The sequence below is a fragment of the Ovis aries genome, chromosome X, assembly GCF_016772045.2.
Source record: "Ovis aries strain OAR_USU_Benz2616 breed Rambouillet chromosome X, ARS-UI_Ramb_v3.0, whole genome shotgun sequence".
Lineage (NCBI taxonomy): Eukaryota > Metazoa > Chordata > Mammalia > Artiodactyla > Bovidae > Ovis > Ovis aries.
In genome coordinates this window covers 63,340,375-63,362,742 of record NC_056080.1, presented here as the reverse complement: position 1 = coordinate 63,362,742, position 22,368 = coordinate 63,340,375, and the positions used below count along the sequence as shown (strand labels likewise).

Genomic DNA, 22,368 nt, shown 5'->3' with positions numbered 1-22,368 from the left:
GAGACTTGCGGGAAGGGAAGGGAGGAGGCTCATGTCAGAAGGGGAAGCAATAGAGAATAGACTTAGAGGTGAAACTCCCATGAAAAGGGTTCCTTAACTTTAACCACCTGCTGCACACTATCTTCTGTGTGGATGGTAAGCTGCTAGAGGGCAGGAACCACTTCTACTGCTTCCTTGAATCTACCCCCACAACCACACTTAATTTCTCAAGCTTGTGCTTTACTGCTTTGCACATAGCCAGAGTTAAAGTAAGCGTTATGTTCAGTTCTCAAGTGAAACAGAAATAAACGTCTATTGTGACAAATAAGTCATCATTCCTAAGTATTATGATTACTTGTTAAAAATAATTTCCCCAAACCTGGTGAATCCAAATTGATAGGAGAGGAGCCTGGGAATCTGTATGTTTATTAGCATGCCAGCTGATTCCTATCAGTAGGTTTGGGAACTGCTGAGAGAACCATATTCTGGTCAGAACAACCAGGTTCAAATTCCAGTTTTGGAACTTCTCAGCTGTCTAACTGGAGTTTCCGTTTTCTTACCTGCAAAATGAGAACAACAATACCTACTGTGTAGCATTATTAAGAGACTAACAGAGGTCCTAATGCAGAGCATGTATTCCCTAAACGTTTGTTCCCCTTCATCCTGAAGACACTGGAAACTACTAAAAGCCTCTGAGCAGATCATTAGCTTCAACCTGCTCTGCAACCCGACAAATGGCTGCCCAGCCTTTTCTGTAACACCTCCAGTGACAAAGGACCATATTTACTATCTCCAAAAGCAGTCCATTCCATTTTCAGACAGTTTTAATCATTAGCTCTTTCTTCCTTATGTAGAACTGAGATCTGCCTTGGGTGACAGAACAAATCTAATCCCTTTTCCACATGATAGGGTAATGCAATTAATTAAGATAAGGACAGTGAGGAGGAGAAGGTGTGTGTATGTGGAGGGGAGGGGTCCATTTGGAACACACTGCTTGTTTGAAGCACTGGGAGGGCAGCTCCAGGCACATGTCCAGCAAGTGATTGATACGCAGGTCTGGAGTTCAGTAAAGGGATCAGAGTTGTCATTTACATGATGAAAGAATTTGAAGCTGTGAAAATACATGACACTGCTATCTATGGGGCAGGGCTAATGAAAGGTACTGAAGAATGGTCAGCAAGGTAGAAAGAGAGCCTTTAAAGAAGAAAGCTGGTAAATTCATGAAAAGTACTGTGGTGAAGAGGTCAGACCAATGGCAGAGAATCATTGAACCAGTCACCCCAAAAGAGTTGGGCTTTTGCCCCTCCAGAATCTTCTGGAGTTGCTTGGGACCACACCATCATGCTGAAAAGCCAATGCACACTTTCTTTCCTACTGAAAGAGAGACAATTTGAAGAAGTAGCAGCAGCGAGTACAGACGACTACAACATTTTCCAGCCTGGATGCTAAGACTGATTTCTCCAAATAAGGCTTCTATGCTCCTATCTTTGGAGAAACACTGCTTAGTATAGTCCCTCCTGGAGATTAATCAGAGTAAAGAACCCCATTTCCCTCTGTTTAATCCTGCATTTGCCCAACTTACTGAACCACTGACTTTTCACACAATACTTAACATCTAGAGGAACCAGTGTCTCCTGGCACATAATTTGGCAAATGTGGTCAGCAGAAGAGAGACCAGACAATAGTTTTCAGGAGTGTTGGTATTGAGGGAAATTTTCTTTTCAAAAATGGAAGAAACTTGAATATGTTTAAATGCTGAAGAAAAGGAAGCCACTGTAGAGTTAAAAAAAAAAAAAGGCCAAAAACAGGCACTAGAGTGAGCCAGGCTCCAAGCTTTGGTAGAGGGCTAGCTCAGCAAAATACCTTAGGCCAAAAACAGGCATGTAAGGCAGTAGAGTGAGCCAGGCTCCAAGCTTTGGTAGAGCGTTAGCTTAGCAAAATACCTTAGCTCACTACTCTGGCCATAAAATATTATTTCCCTTGGTGAATTCTAGTGACTACAAATGTTCACTATTCTAAACCATATTTACTTTCCTGAGGATACAGATGTTACCTAGATACAGTTAATAGCAGATGATATAAACTGTATAAACTGCTTCACTAGAAACAGAGTGCAGCCTCCATCCTTCTCCCCAGAGTCAGACAGAATGTGTCCCTTGCCAGGACCAGAGAAGGGTGTTCCAGGTCTTGTAGGTCGGGAGCTGATGCCCCACTCCCCCTGCCCAGGCGAGGACAGCTCTAGCGCAGGGTAGGCAGAGAGGGGAAATCTAAAAATAAAGCTCTCCAAAGAAACCATCTTGCCTAAAGAGCAGCTTCCCACGCACACTGGAGTGCCACATCTGCGGGGGCTGGAAGCACAGGAATGGGAACAATCCTGACCAAGTCACGTAAGTATTACCCTTTTGAGGGAGGCAATAGCACATTTGAATCCCCCCATTGGCACCCCAATGTCTAGGCTGCAGACCCAGAACAAGGGCTGAGTGACAGAAAACAGGAGACTGAAAAGATCACCAGTGAGTAGCCCAGCCTTCCTCCCGCTCTCCTTTTCTCACAGCAAACGTGAAGAAAGCTGCTCTCAACACAGACAGAATCAAGCTGAGGATTCATTCTAGAAAAGAACCGTGAAGGAGTCTAGTGGGCTTGAGGCTCAAATCTGGACTCCCTTGGCTCTTCTGCCCGCAGGAGGGTCAGGGACTAGCAACTGAGGAAAAAGAAAATCAAGCACTGAGAGAAAAACTGCAATTAGCATTTACATTGGTTGGCTATCGTCATCTCAAACCCCAAGGACAAAATAGATGTCATGTTGCCAGGCAACTAGCAACTGTAGCCTCCCTTCCATGCCCCCCACCTGGTATCAGAGACCACTAGAAAAAGTTCAACCCAAGAGTTTGATACAAGCATCAACACACAGACACACACAAACACGCAGACATCACAAACACACAAGCCTCAGAGGACACACACACACCCCTCAGAGGAGTAATCCTACCACTTCTTTCTCTGAGGATTTTACCCTTGGAGAGATACAATGTACTTACCCCAGACTGTTGGAGTTTTGCCAAGAAGCCCAAGCAGGAAGAAGAAAACTATCACTAATTCTAGGAGTCCATAGTGTTCATTTAGCAATCTAATTCTCCAAGGTTTGTACTTTGACCTGACAAAGTATTATTATGTGCCTCAAGGGTCACAAGCTCAACCTTGGACAGTATCTCTGAAAAGCTTTAGCAGCAATCCAATGCTATATATCCTTTCCACCCGCCCTTCCTGTGGAAGGTACATCATCCCATCCTATGTCCCATGACTCATTTACAGCAGACCAGTGCAGCAGGGAGCGAGCAAACACAACTTAAAACAAACAAAACAGAATGCAGCAACCTGTCAGTTCTTTGGTCTCTTAAAAGAGACCCTGTACCAGTACACAGTGATAGCTGATATGTTCGAATACAAAGTCTGATATCTATTATGCATATGTGGAAGTGGGAATGCCAAGTTTCCCCTCAAATCACAGATTGTGAGCAAAGTACTTTGAACATTTGAGTGCTCTTTGAATGCTGACTAGCAACAGTCTTTTACAATTAGAGAGTACACTGAAAATTTCCCATACTGAGTCATTCAGGAGTGAAAAGGAAGAAGCCAGATCACAAAAGGGAGGAGATACTGACCATAAAGTACACAACCTGAGCATACAGTGCAAAGTGTTGTTTTAGTACTGGGAGTATACACTCCCTATCCCACTAGTTAAACAAGAAGGGCTGGGTTGGCACAGAGCTTCCCTCGTGCCACACAAAGCCTGGTGTTCAGAAGTGAGACTTACCTGACATACAAGGACCTCTTCTCACTTGTTCGCAGGGACCCAGACCCAGAGCTCATGCTGCTGTTCATCATCTGTTCTCGCAAGTCATGTATCTTCGATTCAAAGCGACTGTACTCTGTCAGGGAGACAAGGGAAAGGACAGGAAACGAATGAACCCAAGGAGCTGCACTGAGCCTATCTGCCAGCGGCCAAAAGGCCAGGAGGACCCTTGGCTTCAAAGCAGCCAGAGCCAGCCCAGTCAATCTTTGCTCTGATAAGCAGAGTACCTCCGGCAAGCATAGAAAGACAGATTTCTCTCCACCCCCAGAGTGAAAGAATGAAAGAATACACCTGAAAAAATAGTAACTTATGGAAAAAGCTTACTGATCCTTAAAAAAGTAACTGGAAAGAGGTGCCAGAGCAGCCTTCATAAATCTTTAGAGCAGACACTGAGGCCCAAGGAGAGCAGATGGGAAAGGAGACTTTCCCGAAAAGTGGATTGCAGAGAACAGATGGCCCTGAGACGCAGGGTGGAAGGGCAGGAAAAGACCTGAGGCCATTATATGATTATTAGGCAAAGAAGATGATCTGTTTCTAGGTGACTTTTTTTTGAGAAGGGAGAATGGAATGCAGTACAAAGGTAAAAACAAACATCACAATCAGAAAAGGAGATCACAAAGCTCTCCTGAATTATTTCCCTCTTAACAATCAGGGTTCAGTAACAATTGAACAAACATCACAATAAAAATTCTCCCAAACCCAGAAGTCTGCTGACATCTCTCTTCTTCAAAATCATCTAGTCAGTGAGATCATAAGTCTGTGACCAACTATGTAGCCCACTGACACCATCACATAGCCTGAAAAAGCCTCGTCATTCTGGAATGGTGACGCCAAGTTTATATCCAATTTAAGAAAACCTGACAAAGGAAAATGAACTCTATCCATACAACTACTATGAAAGGCTTTTTATAGGGTTACTTTACTGTGACATTCTCCTAGTACATCTCAAATGTGATATTCACATTTACCACACACATACAGACGCACACACTCACACACACACCTCACACATTTTTCAGGTCTGTGATCGCCACATAAAATGGGATATCTCTACGGCACAGACTGTGAAAATGACAGAAAAGAGGCACACTTCATTATGTGAAGCTGATTTTAAAGGAAGTCAATACTAGAGGGTTGAAGGTTTATACTAGGGGGTTGAAGGTTGGGAACTGCTTTAAAAAAACAAACACATTTCCAGCAGGAAAAAATTCCACAAAAGCATTTTCATGCACCACAGAGGGCTGGCAAGAAGCATCCCCATCTAGTCTGTACGACTCTACAGGCAGAAAACAGAACACCTGTTCCAACACCTGACACCCCAAAGCAACCTGACCTTCAGTTAGGTATAAAGGGAAACAGTAAAAAATCTTAAGGGGAGAGAATAGAGTTCTAGCTCAAACAAATCTCCTCTTCCCAACCAAGTTTCTTTTTGTTCACTCTGGTACCAGTGAAGCCAACTGGCTAAATTTGTGTGCTCTTTCATTCATCACGCACTGGTGTTATGGTGATTTGTCCTCATTACTTACTCCCATCTCTGAAATCCTGCAGGAAGCAGTTAAGTCACTGACTCACCCATTAAATGTTGGGAGAAAAAAAGAGAGACAGCAGCTGGACAATGTCCCTGTTCTGAGGGTTACAAGGCAACACATCAATATCAATGAGGCGTCCCAATCTAAAGGTAGAGGGCGGTGACCAATCTGTCATAGCAGCCCTGGACAGCAGCAGGGCTATCTACCTCCAGAGCCGCCCAGGCACGGGTCGCACCCTAAGGCTCAGCCCTCCAGCCCAACCCTCTCCAGTTGGCTCTTTCTGGCCCTCCTCCCCACTCACCGGCTGAGAGAAGACCAGGTGAAACAAAGATATTTCTGACCAAGCAGCCCTTTCTTGCGCAAGATAAGTAAAAGGCAGAAATATGCATTGAACGCAGGAAAAAACACCCAATCTATCTTTAAGCTGTTTTCCCCTCTCCCAACTTGTTTACGTATTCTCTTCTTTGGAATTGACTTGCCCACTGAACTCCAACGTAGCAGCAGGTCATGGCAGTTGCTTAGTAATTACATTTCTTTAAAAACCCTTTAAAAAACAACCACCAAACCACCATTTCCTCAAGCTCCTAATCCAAGGTTGATAACACTGGGCCAGAGGGCCCACTTAAAATAGACTATAGAAAGAGAACAAAGCTATTGCTTTAAGGAAGTCATTTTCTGTTTTCTACATGCTACTGAGCTTTCAAATCTATTAAACAGTGTTTTATTCACTTTTCCCCATTCAGATGATCCCCTTAGAGTTCTAGCTGCTCACAGGCCTCTGGCTTTTATTTGCAGAGTTATCTAATGTCCAGTAGGCACAGAATCGCCTCTGAATAAATGATTGTTGGGTAAACGAGAAGCAAATTAGAAAACTGTGCCCAAGTTGATGCTTCTGTTCTCAAACTAATAAACCTAAAGGTTTATTTAACTGATGGCTGCCAGCTTCACTGAGGGCTTGGAAAGGTAGTTAAGAGGTATTCCCATTTACTTTTGTTCCCAAGGTTAATTATTGAAAGCAAATGGAGTATATGTTTTTTAAACACCTTTTTGAGATACTAACAACCCACAGGGGGCATCTGATTAGCAAACTTTGTTTATAACAAAGAAAAAATAATTTTAACAAAAAGCTGTTTAGAATAGTCTTTAGATAGATAGTACCTCATCTTAATATTAGAGGCATCATTTCCCAAGAACAAAAGCTTCACCTAAACAGTATCTGAATTCTAAGACCTCACAATTTGCCAAGGCCTTACTTCCCCTTCCACTCAAAACAAACCCATTGCTGGAAGGCATATCCTAGGCCTAAGTCATTACCTTAGAAGCCCACCAGACTACCCTCTATAACCCAAACGTCCTACTTCAAACAGGCTATTTTAAAGAATATTTATTACTAAAATCTTAAGTCTACTAAACTGTGTTATATTTATTTTTTCCCATTCAGATGAACCCAACTATTTGTAATCCACAAAAGATATGCACAGTGAGTCATTGCTCCCTCATTCTCTTTACTAATCACAGAGAGAAAAGGGGGTGGGAGTAGGACAGTCAGACATCATTCCCCAAACAGGGTTCCTCACTGACCACCTGGGGGTCAAAGAAAGCTGATGAGTTTACACTTTTTAAAATTATAAAAGTAGCATATGATTAAAAAAATTTTTTTTCCTTTGGACATTCCTGTATCATTTCCCCATCCCAGTACCCAGAAGCAACTAGTTAGGATTTTTAGTATGTATCCTTCCAGACTTATTTTCTGTATGTATCATTTATATACATTAGCAACTCACAAAGAGTCACATGCTTTTTTCATTCTCCGATATGTCATGGCAACCTATACTGACATGAATCGTGATCTACGTCATTCTTTGTAATAGCTGCGTAGTATTGCATATTATGGACAGATCATAATTTATTCAGTCATATCCCAACTGACATATATTTAAATTGTTGATTTTTTACATTACAATCAGCGCTGGTCTGTGTATTTGTATGAGCATTTCCATAGCATGGATTCCTTGAATTGAAACTGCAGGGTCAAATTACATGCACATGAAAAAATTTGATTGGCACTACCAAACTGAACCCCAACATTCTGAAACCCTTCTAACTGGAAGTAAGGATAAACTGCTATTCTAAAGCTTCCAGCAGCTTTTCTGTTCCTGAAGAAATAGAACTTACCTTTAAGGACAGATTGATCTTTCGTTTCGGGAGAAAAAACTTTAATAAGCATTTAGGTTATGTGAAAGTAAAGCCAAAATTGCATTCTGGAATAGACAAAGAGGAACCTCAAATGTTCTCTCTGCGTAATCACAGGAAAGGTCTACCGGTGGGTGGAATTGCTGATTTAAAGGGACTGTCCTACTACCTATATGACATTCTGTCTACCTCTAGAAATATCTACCTTTAGTTTTGACCACTTTGCATCCACCTACTTGATAAATTTCAAGCCAAATCTCCCTGGTACTGGAAACAACAGCCCCCTTTCCCCTGTGCACAACTACTGTTTCCTCAAGTTTTGCTGATGTTCTTTCTAACTGCCTCCTCAATCCATCTCTTTCTTTCTAATTTCCACTGTCATTGCCTTTTTGTTTTCTCATTATTATTTTATCTCTTGCCTGGATTTAGGTCACATAGTTACCTCTTCTCTGGACCACTGCTGTATTGCTCTAGCTGGTAGTCTGCCCCCAGGCTCTCCAAATTCCAGTCCAGTTTAAGATTCTTATTTCAAAAGTCTTCCTAAAACTCCAACTTGGAGCCCCTCATCCAAGTATCTATAATAATTCAATAGCAACTAAAGAATTTTAATATCTCAACTAAAATGTCAAAGACTGCTAAAACCATCATCCTATCACTCTTAGCTGATCTATCCCATGTGTCATCAGATAGATCATCCTCTTTAAAAATATTTTATTTATTTTTTTAATTGGTGGAAAATTGCTTTACAATTTTGTGGTTTCTGGCGTATAATAACAGAATCCTCTTTTGAGTTAACCTGCCTGCAACTCTTGAACACAATTTGTTCGTTCCTAGCTATTACTCCCTTGTCCTGAAATTTTTCTCCCTGCCTGACACTGAACATCCTTTATGTTGTTCACCACCCCGAAGTCTTATTCATTCATTTACTTATCCAAATATTAACTAAATGTCTACTGTGTGCCAGGCATTATGAGAGCTGATGGGAATATAAAGGTAATCAAATGGTTCCTAGAAATTACAAGAATGAAAGAAACTACTATTTAATTACAACTTTAGTTATGATCGTGAGACCAACAGGGTGACCCAACCTACTGAGGAGGGGGATAGGATGATGTTAACTAAGGTTTCCATGAGGAAGTGACATTTAGGTTGAGTCTTTAAGGATGAAGAGTTAGCCAGGGGAAGACGGATAGATAAAGCATTCCAGATAGAAGAAACAAAATATGTGGGGATAAAAAATATCTGGATCACAGGGCAGTAAGGAGATACTGGCAGATCAGACTAGGAAGGCAGACTGAGGTCAGATTATACATGACCTTGTGGATTTCTGCATCCATCCTAAGAGTAACAGAAAGAAGTCACTGAAAGATTTTAAGCAAAGGAATGACATGAACATGTGTGTATGTATATCACTTTAGCTATCATGGGGAGAATAAGTGTGGTGCCTCACATGTAGATTTAAGTTTCTTCAGAGCAGAGAACCATGCTTTCTCTTCTTGTCTAGCACCTACAGCCTGGGGGTGGGCAGCCTGCTTTACAGCATCCAGACCAGCTAGCTCCCAATCTCTGCACAAGTATATCCAATGTTGGGAAGCTCTCTATTCTTTCATCATTAGACAACACTACAAGAGAAAATTGTTAGATTGAGGGCCATCTCTTTTGTTACTTGGTCCTATTTTGGTGTCTAAAACAGTATAAACATGATGGATTCTCTTCTGTATAACTGTATGAAGGAACAATTTAAAGAAAATCAAAGAGCTGGGGAAGCCTGGAACAGGTTCCAAGACTACTGAATAAGACTGAATAGAAGGTAGAGTGTGAACAGGGGAAGGGGAAGTGATGGAAGGTTGGGGGCCAAATTATAAGAGTTTGAGTAAGGGCTTTTCTTACTAGGCTTTGGGAACCACTGGTAAGTGTTTAAATAGGAAAGTAATACAATTAGAACTAGGTTTGGGGGAAGATTATTCTGAGAACATAATATAGAAAGGAAAACAGGGACAAAGGCAACAGAGACCAAGAACCTGTTCTACTAGTACAGACAGTGACGTCAAAGGCTTGACATAGTGTGGGGACAACTGAGGATAAAAAGATGCTTGGGGCTGGTGCACTGGGACTACTGAGAGGGATGGTACGGGGAGGGAGGAGGGAGGGGGGTTCAGGATGGGGAACACGTGTATACCTGTGGCGGATTCATGTTGATGTATGGCAAAACCAATACAATATTGTAAAGTAATTAACCTCCAATTAAAATTAATAAATTTATATTAAAAAAAGAAATATGCTGGAGCCAGAGGAGAGAAATTTTGACAACTGATTGGATGTAGGGTGAGAAAGGATCAAAGGCAGCTTCTGAGCTGTTTCCTAAAAGACCAGGAAAAGGTGGGATAATATCAGCCATAATAGAGAATGGCCATCATGTCCTCAAAAGAAGTTCTCTTTTACAGGCTAAATATTGTTACTTCCTTAAACCTTCTTCATCTAACATGGTTTCCAGGCCTTCCACTACCTCTCCCTTTTTAAAATCTAGTGCCCAGAATTTGTGATGTCATTTCCTTTACAAAACTATAAGCTCCTTGATGTGTTTTTTGTTTCCTTCTCAAAGTTTAGCATGGCAATTAGCACCCTTGTTGAGTCAACAAGGGTGTAAACTTGCTATAAAGATCTGACAGGACAAACCTGGACACCGTAATTCTCAAATTCTGGCTCCTCAGGAACTAATGTATGGAAAAAGAACACAAAACTTTCTCCTTCCACTCATCCCAAAAGGGTAAAAACTGAACAACAAAACTGTAAACCACTTCTGCAAAACACTAACATATCAGAGCTTTCAAGACCTACTTAATAGCCTAATAAAGCATCAAAGAGGACTGAAACTACAATGTTCACTACTATGAAATGGACACATAACCAAGCCTCCAAAGCCATCTCCCCTCTAAGACTTTGATCTCAAATGCATCTACCTTCCTAATGAAAGAAAAAGTGTCTCCTTGGTATTAGAAATGATACTTGTCAGCAATTTGGAAACACTGAAAGGGGCTCAGTTTCTCAAACTATAGAAAACTTATTTGGTTCTATTTGGTTATGGGTAGGAAAATGTTGTAGAGACAAGAAACAAATAAAAGCAACAAAGAGTACTTAGTCTGCATGCAGCACTGACTACCTATGGTGTGAACGAAGATATAAAAGGTAAATGCTCCAAAATAAAATAAAAGCCATGCCTACCAAATTCGGAAAGGACAATGAAGCTGGGAAGACAACTGGATGACAGACTTCAGACACACAGACTGTGACAGGCAGGAACAATGGAAAGACACAAATACAAATAAAATGAAAAAGAGAAATGTAACTTGCCGACCTTAAGTTCCCACACAAACACTGAGTAAAAGACAGGGCTGAATCACAGCACAGTGTCTTGGTTTGCTATCATCACAAAATAAGTCAACAGTTGCCCAAAGACTCATTTGTTCCTAAGGAAGTGAAGGTGTTCAAATCTCAAATTCATACAGCCCTCATTTGCCATTGCTGAGCTGCCCTGAGCTCAGAGGAATCACATGCGAGAGTCAAATTCTGATGAGTATGAATTGTGTTTTAGGTTTTCTACAGTTGCCTGTGGAATGCAAACCCTCAGGATTTGTATGAATTACAAGCATCTGTACCAACAACATAGTTCATGTTTTCAAAAGAAATGAATGGAGCCAAAAGTAAAATAAGCCCAATAAAGAAGATACCTGTCAATGTGGAGATAAGCATATGAATTGTCAAAAAGCACATTTCTTAGAATCACAAACTTGTCTCTATAAAATAATATGAAGCCTATTACTTGGGTTAGTTTCTAATTATGGAGCCTACTATTTAAAATATCTGATACCTCTAAAACTAAACCATTTCTCAGGTCCCTTCTGATTTTGACATAATTATGATTTTAGAATCAAATCAATGTGGTCCATAAGAAATCAAACCTAAGACTAGTCTAATTAAAACTTTTAACATGATCTATAAGAAGGAAATCTTCACATCTGCAAATAATCCTATACTCTTTGGGTCAAAAAATACCAAATAAGGAGTATAAGTTGAAATAAAAATAATTTAAGGCTATATGAGAGGGCAGGAAAGTGGCAAACAGGCCTCCATATGGGCAAATGGTGCTTGAAGAAAATTTCAGCTCTACTTTTAGAACAATGGGCTCAGAACTATGACTAACCCAGAACAGAAACTTCAGTGTCATTGTATTTTGGTCCCTCCACTGTCACAATGCTTCCTCAGGCATACACACACATTACCAGAGTTCTGGACAGCATCCTGATACTGGAAATCAAACAGAAAACAAGACAATCCATATCAGCATCCTGATACTGGAAATCAAACAGAAAACAAGACAATCCATATCAGCATGCCATAAAAAATTCCAGATTATTCCTACTGACTGGATGTTTCTGTCCCCTAAAGAGCTTAGTGAGGATGCAGGAAGGGCACTGAGCAAAAGCACTATACTGTATAAGGTGCCATGACGTTCAGCCACCTGGTCTGAAATGAGTAGCATGAAAAATGCTTTGATCTTTTATCAAGCTAAGAAAAAGTTTTTCACAGGACCTAGCCACTGGCTCTTCTCACTCTATACTGAATCACCAAACAGAGATCAGGGTAAAAGCTTCAAATAGGGTCTTTTCTCTATTTCTAAAGAATTTCACATAGCATATTCAAATAAATACAAGATTAACAAATCCTTTAGCTCCTTTAACCCATAAGTCAAAGTCTATGTAGAATCACCCCAAGACAAAACATCTCATCTGGAAAACATGAGAAAGAATAAAGAATTGTACCTATCCTTGCTCTGAAGGTAGCAGGTACTCTTGTTCACAACAAGCTTTCCCACTTAACAAAAATATTGCAATATAGTGACTGAAACACATTTTATGACTAAGCTTGCTAATGAGTTAATGTAACTGATTTCATTTATTATTTATTTTTAATTGGAGGATAACTGCTTTACAATATTGTGTTGGTTTCTGCCGTATATCAACATGAATCAGCCATAGGTATGTAACTGATTTCTGTTTTGTTTTGGATTTTTGTGGCTGCAGCTGCACCCAGCAGCTTGCAAGATCTTAGTTCCCCAACCAGGAATCGAACCCAGGCCCTCTAGAGTGGAAGTGCAGAATCGTAACCACTGGACTGCCAGGGAAATCCCTGATTTCTATGTTTTACACGTCAACTGAGAGTCTAGATTCAACTATTCTTCACAGTGGTCACTCCAACAGGATCACAAATTATCTGACAATGTTTATTGGGGTATCAATTGGATCTTTTGGGTCAAGTTTCTGTGGAAGGAACCCAGAAACTGAGACCTAGAGAAAGACCCTTCTGGTTATTTGTCAAACCATCTGTGGTCATTTCTCAGTAACTGATAATCCCAGAGTAAAATATCACAGAACAGAATTAAGAAACCCAAAATCCAAATTATGAGTATGTGAGTGTGGTTGTGTGTGTGTGTAATAAAGGTGGCACTCCAAAACAGCAAGAAAATAATAGATTTTATCTGATAAATAGTTCCAAGGTAATTCCTTAAAATATTTGGAGCAAAAATAAGGTAGTATCCTATCTTACATCATAAATAAAGTCCCAGCAGGTTAAAGTTTTAAATGCAAAAAGAAAAACATTAAACAACTAGAATTTTTTTTAAAAAGGTGGACATTTATTTTCTCTCAGGGTAAGAAAGGCCTTTCCAAAGCTATGGGCAGAGGCAAAATACACAAAAAAGAAAACACTGATAGATTTGACTACATAAAAACAAAACATCTGTACATCAAAATAAAATAAAAAGCAAAGTACAAAATGGGAAAAATCTTTCAACATGTATGACTGACTACTTTAAAGCTTTTATGGGTCAGTAAGAACTGCTTCCCAAGTGGTGCTAGCGGTAAAGAACCCACCTGCCAATGCAGGAGACATGAGACACACGGGTTCCATACCTGGGTCAGTGAAGATCCCTTGGAGGAGGGCAGGGCAACCCACTCCAGTAATCTTGCCTGGAGAATCTCATGGACAGAAGAGCCTAACGGGTTACAGTCCATGGGATCGCAAAGAGTCAGACACGACTGAAGCGACTTAGCATGCATGCAAAAACTGATAAATATACCTCAACAAGGAAATGGGGAAAGGGTATGGACAGGCAATCCACACACAAAAAATGATCAATAAACACACACACACAGAAATGTTCAATTCTATTATTAAAAAGACATACAAATTAAGATATGCATTGCATAACATTTTTACCTAATTTGCACAGATATTTTAAAAAATAACACTCCATGTTAGCAAGGATCTCAAAATATACACTTTTATATTGTTGCTGGAGATAGAGAAATATATCAAATACATATTAAATATATCAAAAGTCTTAAACATGTTCATATCCATTAGCCCAATAATTCCATTCCAAGGAATTCATTCTGAACACACAATCACAGATTCACAAAAAGCCTCATACAAAGATATCCATCAATGTGTTATTTATAAAATAAAAAAACTGCAAACAACCTACATGTCCTCCAACAAGGGAATGATTACATGAATTATGGCACACACATGATGGAATATTTAATTATTAATAACCACTTTAATAAAATATTAATGACATATGCTAAGTTAAAAGAATGGATACAAGACTGCTTAAATACAATGATCCCAGTCTTGAAAGACATACGTACTATATGAGATATAAAAGTTTGGAGGGAAATACACACAAATACAAGGTTATTTCTGGAGGTAGTTTTACACATGATTTGAGCTTTTTTTAAACTTTGTATTTTGTTGTTTTCCAATTTTCTACAAATCCAAATGTAATATTTATATATCCAGGATAAATATAATTTTTAAAATTATATATTACAACATAAAATGTAATCTGAGGGGGATGTAGAGGCAGACTGAAAAGGACAGGCCCAAGGATGAAGACAGGACACACGTGCACTAGAAATTTCCCTCCATTCCCACTCCTGGCTCATTCTTCATTTTTCCCTGGGACTGATCACTCAACCAGTTGCAGACAAATCCACTTAAACGTATTATCACTACTATCACCTTGCCATCTTACCCAAGAGTAAACCAAAGAAGCCCTGCCAATGCCTTGCTGAAATCTAGATAAACCACATCTACCATATTTCCTTGATCTACCAGTCTAGTAACCCTGTCCGTCAAAGCAACTTGGCAGTCTGACATGATTTGTTTGACCTTGGTGAATCAATGGTGGTTTCAGTGCTCACCACTTCTTTTTCTGAGTGTTTACAAAACAACTCAATAATATAGTTTATTTAACCCAAGATTTGCAAAATTCTTTCTTCTTTTTGAAAATCTGAAGGATACTCATGTATGCAGACCCCCAATGTATATTTTTATACAAAATGTGTTAATTTTATCAAGTTGAAAAATCCCCAAATCTCTAAGGTCTTTGCATTTTTAAGATTTCTAAATTCAATGAAAAGTAAACAAAGATCCATTTCAAGAGGATGAAAGCCTTACCACAGAAAAGAAGAGGGGAAGACAAGACCTTTACTAATGCAAGATTGTTATTAACTCAAAACTGTGATTCAGTAACACTCTAGTCACAAACAGGAACTTGTGAATTGAATTCACAACTTACTTCCACTTATCTAACACAGAATTTGAGTTAGAAGAAACATGTGGGATCATTTTGCACAGTCCCATCATTTTACAGATCAGAAAATTGAGGTCCAAAGAGGTAGACTAGTACAAGATCCGGAGAAGGCAATGGCACCCCACTCCAGTACTCTTGCCTGGAAAATCCCATGGATGGAGGAGACTGGTGGGCTGCAGTCCATGGGGTCGCGAAGAGTCAGACACGACTGAGCGACGTCACTTTCACTTTTCACTTTCATGCATTGGAGAAGAAAATGGCAACCCACTCCAGTGTTCTTGCCTAGAGAATCCCAGGGACGGGGGAGCCTGGTGGGCTGCCGTCTATGGGGTCGCATGGAGTCGGACACGACTGAAGCGACTCAGCAGCCACAGCAGCAGTACAAGATCATTCAGCTACTTAAAGTCAGAACTAGAACCCAGGGCCTTGGCTACTCCTCCAAGATGATTCCCTTTCTTAAGATAAAAGGAGCAAAATCCGTATTTTTAAATCTCAATGACGATATGTGTGCATACTTAGTCGCTCAGTCATGTCTGACTCTTTGGGACCCCACAGACTGTAGCCCATCAGGCTCCTCTGTCCACTGGATTCTCCAGGCAAAAATACTAGAGTGGGTTGCCATGCTCTCCTCCAGGGAATCTTTCCAACCCAGGGACTGAACCCAGGTCTCTTGCATTGCAGGCGGATTCTTTACCGTCTGAGCCACCAGGGATAGGCCCAAATTATTATATTTCTCTATTAAAAACAATAAAACAATTACCCTATTATGGAATATAAGTCTAAAGCTTTAAACAAACAAAGCAACAGTGTAAATATCAGGGTCAAGATTTCAACAAGCAACACATTAAATTAAAAAGAAATCCTAAAATGCTATAAATAAATAAGAACTAATTCATTTTCTATATTATTCTAATCATTCTACCCTATCAGAATAACCAATGTTTTATAGACACCAAAGTTCCTAGGATTTTGTCTCAAACCATCTAACAAGGACAAGAAAGCACCTGTCTAGCTAGAATCAGAATGCTTTGCCAACTCTAGCTACCATGTCCTTAAGCTACATGGAAGACCGAAAAGCCCAGTGTACACAAGTACAAACACACAGAGAGAGCGAGCGAGCTGTATATAAAGTTCAGCCCCAGGAGGCAAAACTGAAAAGAAAGCTGACATTTTTTTTCTCTTCTAAGTTTGCAAAACAGGGTGGGCCTAAAAGGGTGTAGCCACTTTGGCAAAATCTGGCAGATCCTCAAAACTGTTCAATGTGGTTACCTTATGACCCAGCAATTCCACTCCTAGGAATATATACCCAAAAGAACTGAAAACATGACCACACAAAAACTTCCCATGAACATTGATAGCAGCGGTATTCACAACAGTCAAAAGATGGAAACAACCCAAGTCCATCAACTGAAGAAGGGATAAACGATTTGTGGTATAACCATAAGATGAAATATTATTCAGCCTTAAAAAGGAATGAAGTGTTACATGCTACATCGGGATGAACCTTGAAAAAACTATGTTGAAAGAAGCCAGGACACAAAAGACTGCATATTCTGCATATTATATGATTCCATTCATATGAATGGGCCAGAAAAGGAAACTTTACAGAAACAGAAAGTAGATTAGTGGGTGCCTTGGGCTAGGAAGAGGGGAGGAGTTTGGGGGAAATAGGGAGTGACTGCTAATGGGATGAGACTTCTTTTAGGGGTGAGGAAAATGTTCTAAAATTGACAGTTGTACCACTCTGAACATTCTAAAAACCACTGAGTGGTACACTGTAAATGGGTGAATTGTATAGTATGTGAATAAACTGGGTTTTTGTTTTTTTTTAAGGGCAGCCCTATCATTTTTATCAGGTCAGCATTCCTAGCTAAAATTCTCTGCACCCAAGCCCTCCAGCACACAGTTGGTAAGAGTGAAAGGTAGCACCTTTCCTCCTGCTTCCCTCTAATCGCCTGAGTAATGACATAGTTGGCTTGCTCTGGTCTCAAGTCAGTTCGTAAACAGCTTGAGAATCAAGGGACCAAGCAAAGCAAAACTGACTGGCAAATAATAAGCACATGAAAAGATGCTCAACATCATTAGCCATTTGGGGAAATGCAAATAAAAACCACAATGAAATACCACTTCCCACCCACCAGAATGGCTAGAATCAAAAAGACTGACATTTACAAGGGTTGGCGAGGATGTGGAGAAATTGTAACCCTCACACTGCTAGTGGGAATGTGAAATGGCACAGCCACTACGGAAAACAGCCTGGGTTTTCCTCGAAAGGTTAAATATAGAGTTGCCATATGATCCAGTTATATGCATACAGATGTTCAAAGAGTAGTATTTGTAACAGCCAAAAAGTAGAAATAACCCCAATGCCTATCAACTCATAAATGGATAAACAAAATGTGATATATTCATACAACAGAATGTTATTCAGCCATAAAAATAAATGAAGTATTGATACATGCTACCATACAGATGAACCTCAAAAATACTATGTCAAGTGAAAGTAGTCAGTCATAAAAGACCATATAATATATGAATCCATTTATACAAAATGTCCAGAACAGGCAAACCCATATAAGCAGAAGTAGGTTAGTAGCACTGAGGGGGATGGAGAGGTTTGAGGGGTGGGAGACAGCTAAAGGATTCAGTTTATTTTCCAGGTGGTGAAATGTTCTAAAATTGACTGACATGATGGTTGCACAACTCTGTGAATTCTACACCACTGAATTACACCCTTAAATGACTGAATTATAAGGTCATAAAAAATGAATTACAAATACAACTCCATTTTACTATATTAGTATTCTTTTTGTTGTTGTTGTATTAGTATTCTTAAGCCTGCACATATTAAGTCAAGCCAACCAACTTTCATCTTTTGGCTCCTCCTGAGGTATCCCCCACAATACCATTCTGTGACAGTCTTCCTAAGTCCTCTTTCATTTTGCAGGAGACGGGGTGCTCCCTCAGGTTTCGTTACCTCCTTTGGTATAGGAGTTTGTGATCATCAAGATTTAAAAAGCTAACAATTGGGACTCTCAGAGAGTATCTTCTGGGTAGGGTAGGGGGGCTTACAGCTTCTCTGCTGTGGAGAAAGGTAGTTGGCAGTCTATTGGCAAAAGCCTGGGACACGAAGTTCTCAGGAAATCTGACTTCAAATTTTGATTCTGCCCCTTACTGGCTGTGGGACCTTGAGCAAGTCACTCAACCTCTCTGATCTTCACTTTCCTCATCTGTAAAATAGGGACTGTGTGTGTGTGCTTAGTCATTCAGTCGTGTTCTACTCTTCGGGACCCCATGAACTGTAGCCTGCCAGGCTCCTACGTCCATGGGGATTCTCCAGGCAAGAATACTGGAGTGGGTTGCCACGCCCTCCTCCAGGGGATCTTCCCAACCCAGGGATCGAACCTAGGTCTCTCGCATAGCAGGTGGATTCTTTACCTTCTGAACCACCAGGGAAGCCCAGATAATAGGAATAATACCACCTATCCCATATGGATATTAGTGCTTATAAAGCCACCTAGAACACTGTTGTTGTTCAGTCACTAAGTCTTCTCCGACTCTTTGCGACCCCATGGACTGCAGCCTGCTAGGCTTCCCTGGTGGTGGTGGTTGGTGGTTTAGTCACTAAGTTATGTCCGACTCTTGCGACCCCATGGACTGTAGCCTGCCAGGCTCCTCTGTCCATGGGATTCCCCAGGCAAGAATACTGGAGTGGGCTGCCATTTACTTCTCCAGGGGATCTTCCTGACCCAGGGATTGAACCTGGGTCTCCTGCATTGCAGGCAGATTCTCTACCAACTGAGCTACGAGGGAAGCCCACTATCTCCTGGAGTTTGTTCAAACTCATGTCCTTTGAATCAGTGATGCCATCCAACCATTTCAGCCTCCGTCAGCCCCGCCTCCTCCGCCCGTCAATCTTTCCCAGCATCAGGGTATTCTCCAATGAGTCGGCTCTTCACATCAGGTGGCCAAAGTACATAGGGCTGTGCTAAGTTGCTCAGCGGTGTCTGACTCTCTGCAGCCCTAGGGACTGTAGCCTGCAAAGCTCCTCTGTCCATAGGATTCTCCAGGCAAGAATACTGGAGTGGGTTGCCATTTCCTTCTCCAGGGGATCTTCCCGACCTAGGGATCGAACCAGTGTTTCTTAAGTCTCCTGCATTGGCAGGCGAGTTCTGAGAACATAGAGATACTCAATAATTCAACAAAATATGTGCCAGGCTCTGGACTAGGTGCTGGGGCACAAAGATAAATACAATAGTAGCTGCCTTCAAATTGTTCAGTGTAGAAATGCTGTTAACAGGAATTCATTTTCTTCTTTTCTTCTTTTAGGATGGCAGTAGGAGTTTCAGGACTTTGATTCTTTGCCTTGATAAACTTTCACCTCTACCCTCTCAAGAGAGATCATGCTGATAGGGTGGCAGCTACATTTACATCCCTCATTCTCAAACAGGGGAGATATGATGGTTACTTCAATGTTATGGGGAAAATATCCCTTTTATGCTTACAAGTTATTATCAAGACTGATCCTTTAACTCTTCCAGGCCTTACCTGTACATGTTTCCATGGTGAAAAGTGTGCCTCTTCAGCACTTCAAAGTAAGTATGGAAAACTTTAATTCTTTTTCATTCCCTGTACCCCGGCCCCAGCCTGTCTGGATTTACATTCCAGTTGAAAAGACTAGTCACAAAGGATCAGTTCCCAGTTTAGCTACCTTAGTGACCAATTTCTGGCTCACCTCCTGATTTGGGGTTCAGGTCCTATGCTAAAAACAAAAGGGCTTTCCAGAAAAATACTATCTGAGTTTATAAACAGAGGCTGACAGAAAGTAACTAGGGAGGAAAATGTAGGAGATGATAGTTTCTAAATCAAAATGTTATAATACGAAACCCATCCTTCCCTTGATAGAGTAATTCCACAAGTCACAGAAAAATATTTTTCATTTTAGAATAAACTGGAAGGGAGCCTTTGCCAAGAGCCAGTTGTTTAAATTTTCAATTTGAATTTTAAGCAGGATTATACATGCCCAAGAACATCATGCTATTTTTAGCTAAATAGGTAGGATTGCTGTGTCCACAACAGTTTGGAGCAATCAAGAGTGAAACTATTAAACAGCATCTTTCACTGTGGTACCTTATCATTTAGCACTTCTATTTCCATTTTAATATCTTCCAAAGCTTCATCATACAAATGTTTGTAAAGCAACTGTGCTAGGCATAATACAAAGTTTATATAGATAGACAAGGTTCCTATCTTCATTATGGGTTCAGCCCATTAGGCAACCAGATATTTCAAAGTTAGAGCTGCCATCCAGCTTAAGTGCCCAGATGAGATACATCAGGAAGCAACTGTCCACTTACAATCATTTGCACCATCTCTATGTATTCAAAAGAGAGGGGTAATGAAAATGTTCTAAAATTGACTGTGATGATGAATGCACAGTTCTGTGAATATACTAAAAGCCACTAAATTGTACACCTAAATGGATGCATTGTATGGTATATGAATCATATCTCAATTAAGCTGTTAAAAAAAGGAGAAAAAAATGTTCTTATTCTGATTGTTCTAATTAGTTAAAGCTATTTTTTTAAGTTCTCGTACTAAAAGATATCTAGCTACAGGCTGCACTGGTTGAGCAATAGTGCCTCCGGGGCCACCACAGTGATCACTCGCACCTTTCCCCACACATACATTTTTCTTTCCTTACTCTCTCTTCTATTAGTTTCCCTGTTCCTTTTCTCTGCTCCAAAAAGGTCTCAGGTTTCTAGGTATTCCCAAGCACGATTTGTCCCAAGTGGTGGACTTTAGGATTATACTGATCGCTGACCCTCAGCAACGTTCCCTTCATGACCTTAGGCAAGTCATGTCCTTGCTCTCCTGTCGCTGTTCTGATCTGCACAGTGAGGGATTGGACTACGTGATCTTTTCCAGTGCCCACATTCCTTGCAAAGAAAAATACAAATGATGAACACTTATTTGACCAATAACATGGAAAGTCTCTGCCATTTTAGCCAACAAATATATATTTGGATTACTCATTTTGTAAATGCCTATGTGAGGCAATCCTCCAAAGAACAGTATTTAACATAATTATAAAATAATTAACATGCAGTCCTTATTCTTAAAAACTATCACTTTATCAAAGAAAATTCAGAGCCCAACATAGAATGCTTGATAGTCCCTCTGGGCCTGTTTCTAAGGGTCCTTTTTTTTTATGGGAGAAAAAAAAAAGCATTTCCATGTTGAGGCCCTGATGGGTTTTCCAAACCAAGGAAATAAGTGAGATTGGGGTGGCAGAGCCTTAACAACACTGGTTCAACTAAATCCTAAGAGAAGAATGGCTTTGTTTCTCAAATGGTAGAGAAATCTAACGTAAGACAGCACCTCGACAAACATCATAAACGCTCAGAAACATGCCCAGAGAGCAATGAACACTGCAGGAATCCCTTCAGCCTAGACAACTTGCGGCTCCTTATGGAAACCAATTACATTCTCCCAACAAAACTCACAGAAACATGTAGTTACCAGTTTCCAACATAGTACCACCAAATTCACAGTAGTTTCCCTGTGTCCAGTATCAGTAAGTAAAACCAAACACATCAATTTCTCTCTCTCTCACACACACACACACACACACCCACACACCCCCACAGACACACAAGAAACCATTTTCTTTGCAGAACCTAGGTTGCCTAAGCAGCGGGCATGAAATGGATAAATATTGGTTGCTAATAAAAATCAGATGGTGAGGTTTACACGGAGAAGCAAACAGCACACGCAGGCATCATAAAAACAATAACCCTAATGTGTGTTTCTTGTCATTAAGCTGGACACCCAACACGGAAAGAAATGACTCAAGGTGTCCATTTGCATCCCTCTTTGCCAGTACCTCAGATCAACAAGCTCTCCTGTTAGTCACCTCCCTACTCTTGTCCCCATCAAAAGAGCCTAGTGCAAAAGGTGGCAGGCCCCTCTCTTCTAGGCCTGCAGGCGCTGAACAAGGGGTGGGGGTGGGGCAGCGGAAAGGACAAAGGTAGGCGCTTTCCATCCTTCCACGGCTTTGCAACAGAGCTGCCAGTCTCTCCCCATTCTCATCAAGGAACAGAGCACCTGCCCAGGGGAGGGCCCTGCCTCCATCTCAGTGACCGGCCAGCGGGGCC

The 22,368-nt window shown here is 40.7% G+C and overlaps 1 protein-coding gene across 6 annotated transcripts in view; it reads right to left on the bottom strand.

Moving 5' to 3' along the window:
- DLG3 (discs large MAGUK scaffold protein 3) overlaps positions 1-22,368 on the bottom strand; it is a 54,124-nt gene that overhangs the window by 21,090 nt on the left and 10,666 nt on the right. For all 6 annotated transcript variants that reach the window (XM_015104929.4, XM_042242480.2, XM_015104930.4 and 3 more), the window contains one exon: positions 3,794-3,908. In XM_015104929.4, coding sequence (XP_014960415.2) covers positions 3,794-3,908 — 115 coding nt within the window. The remainder of the gene's footprint in view (positions 1-3,793; positions 3,909-22,368) is intronic.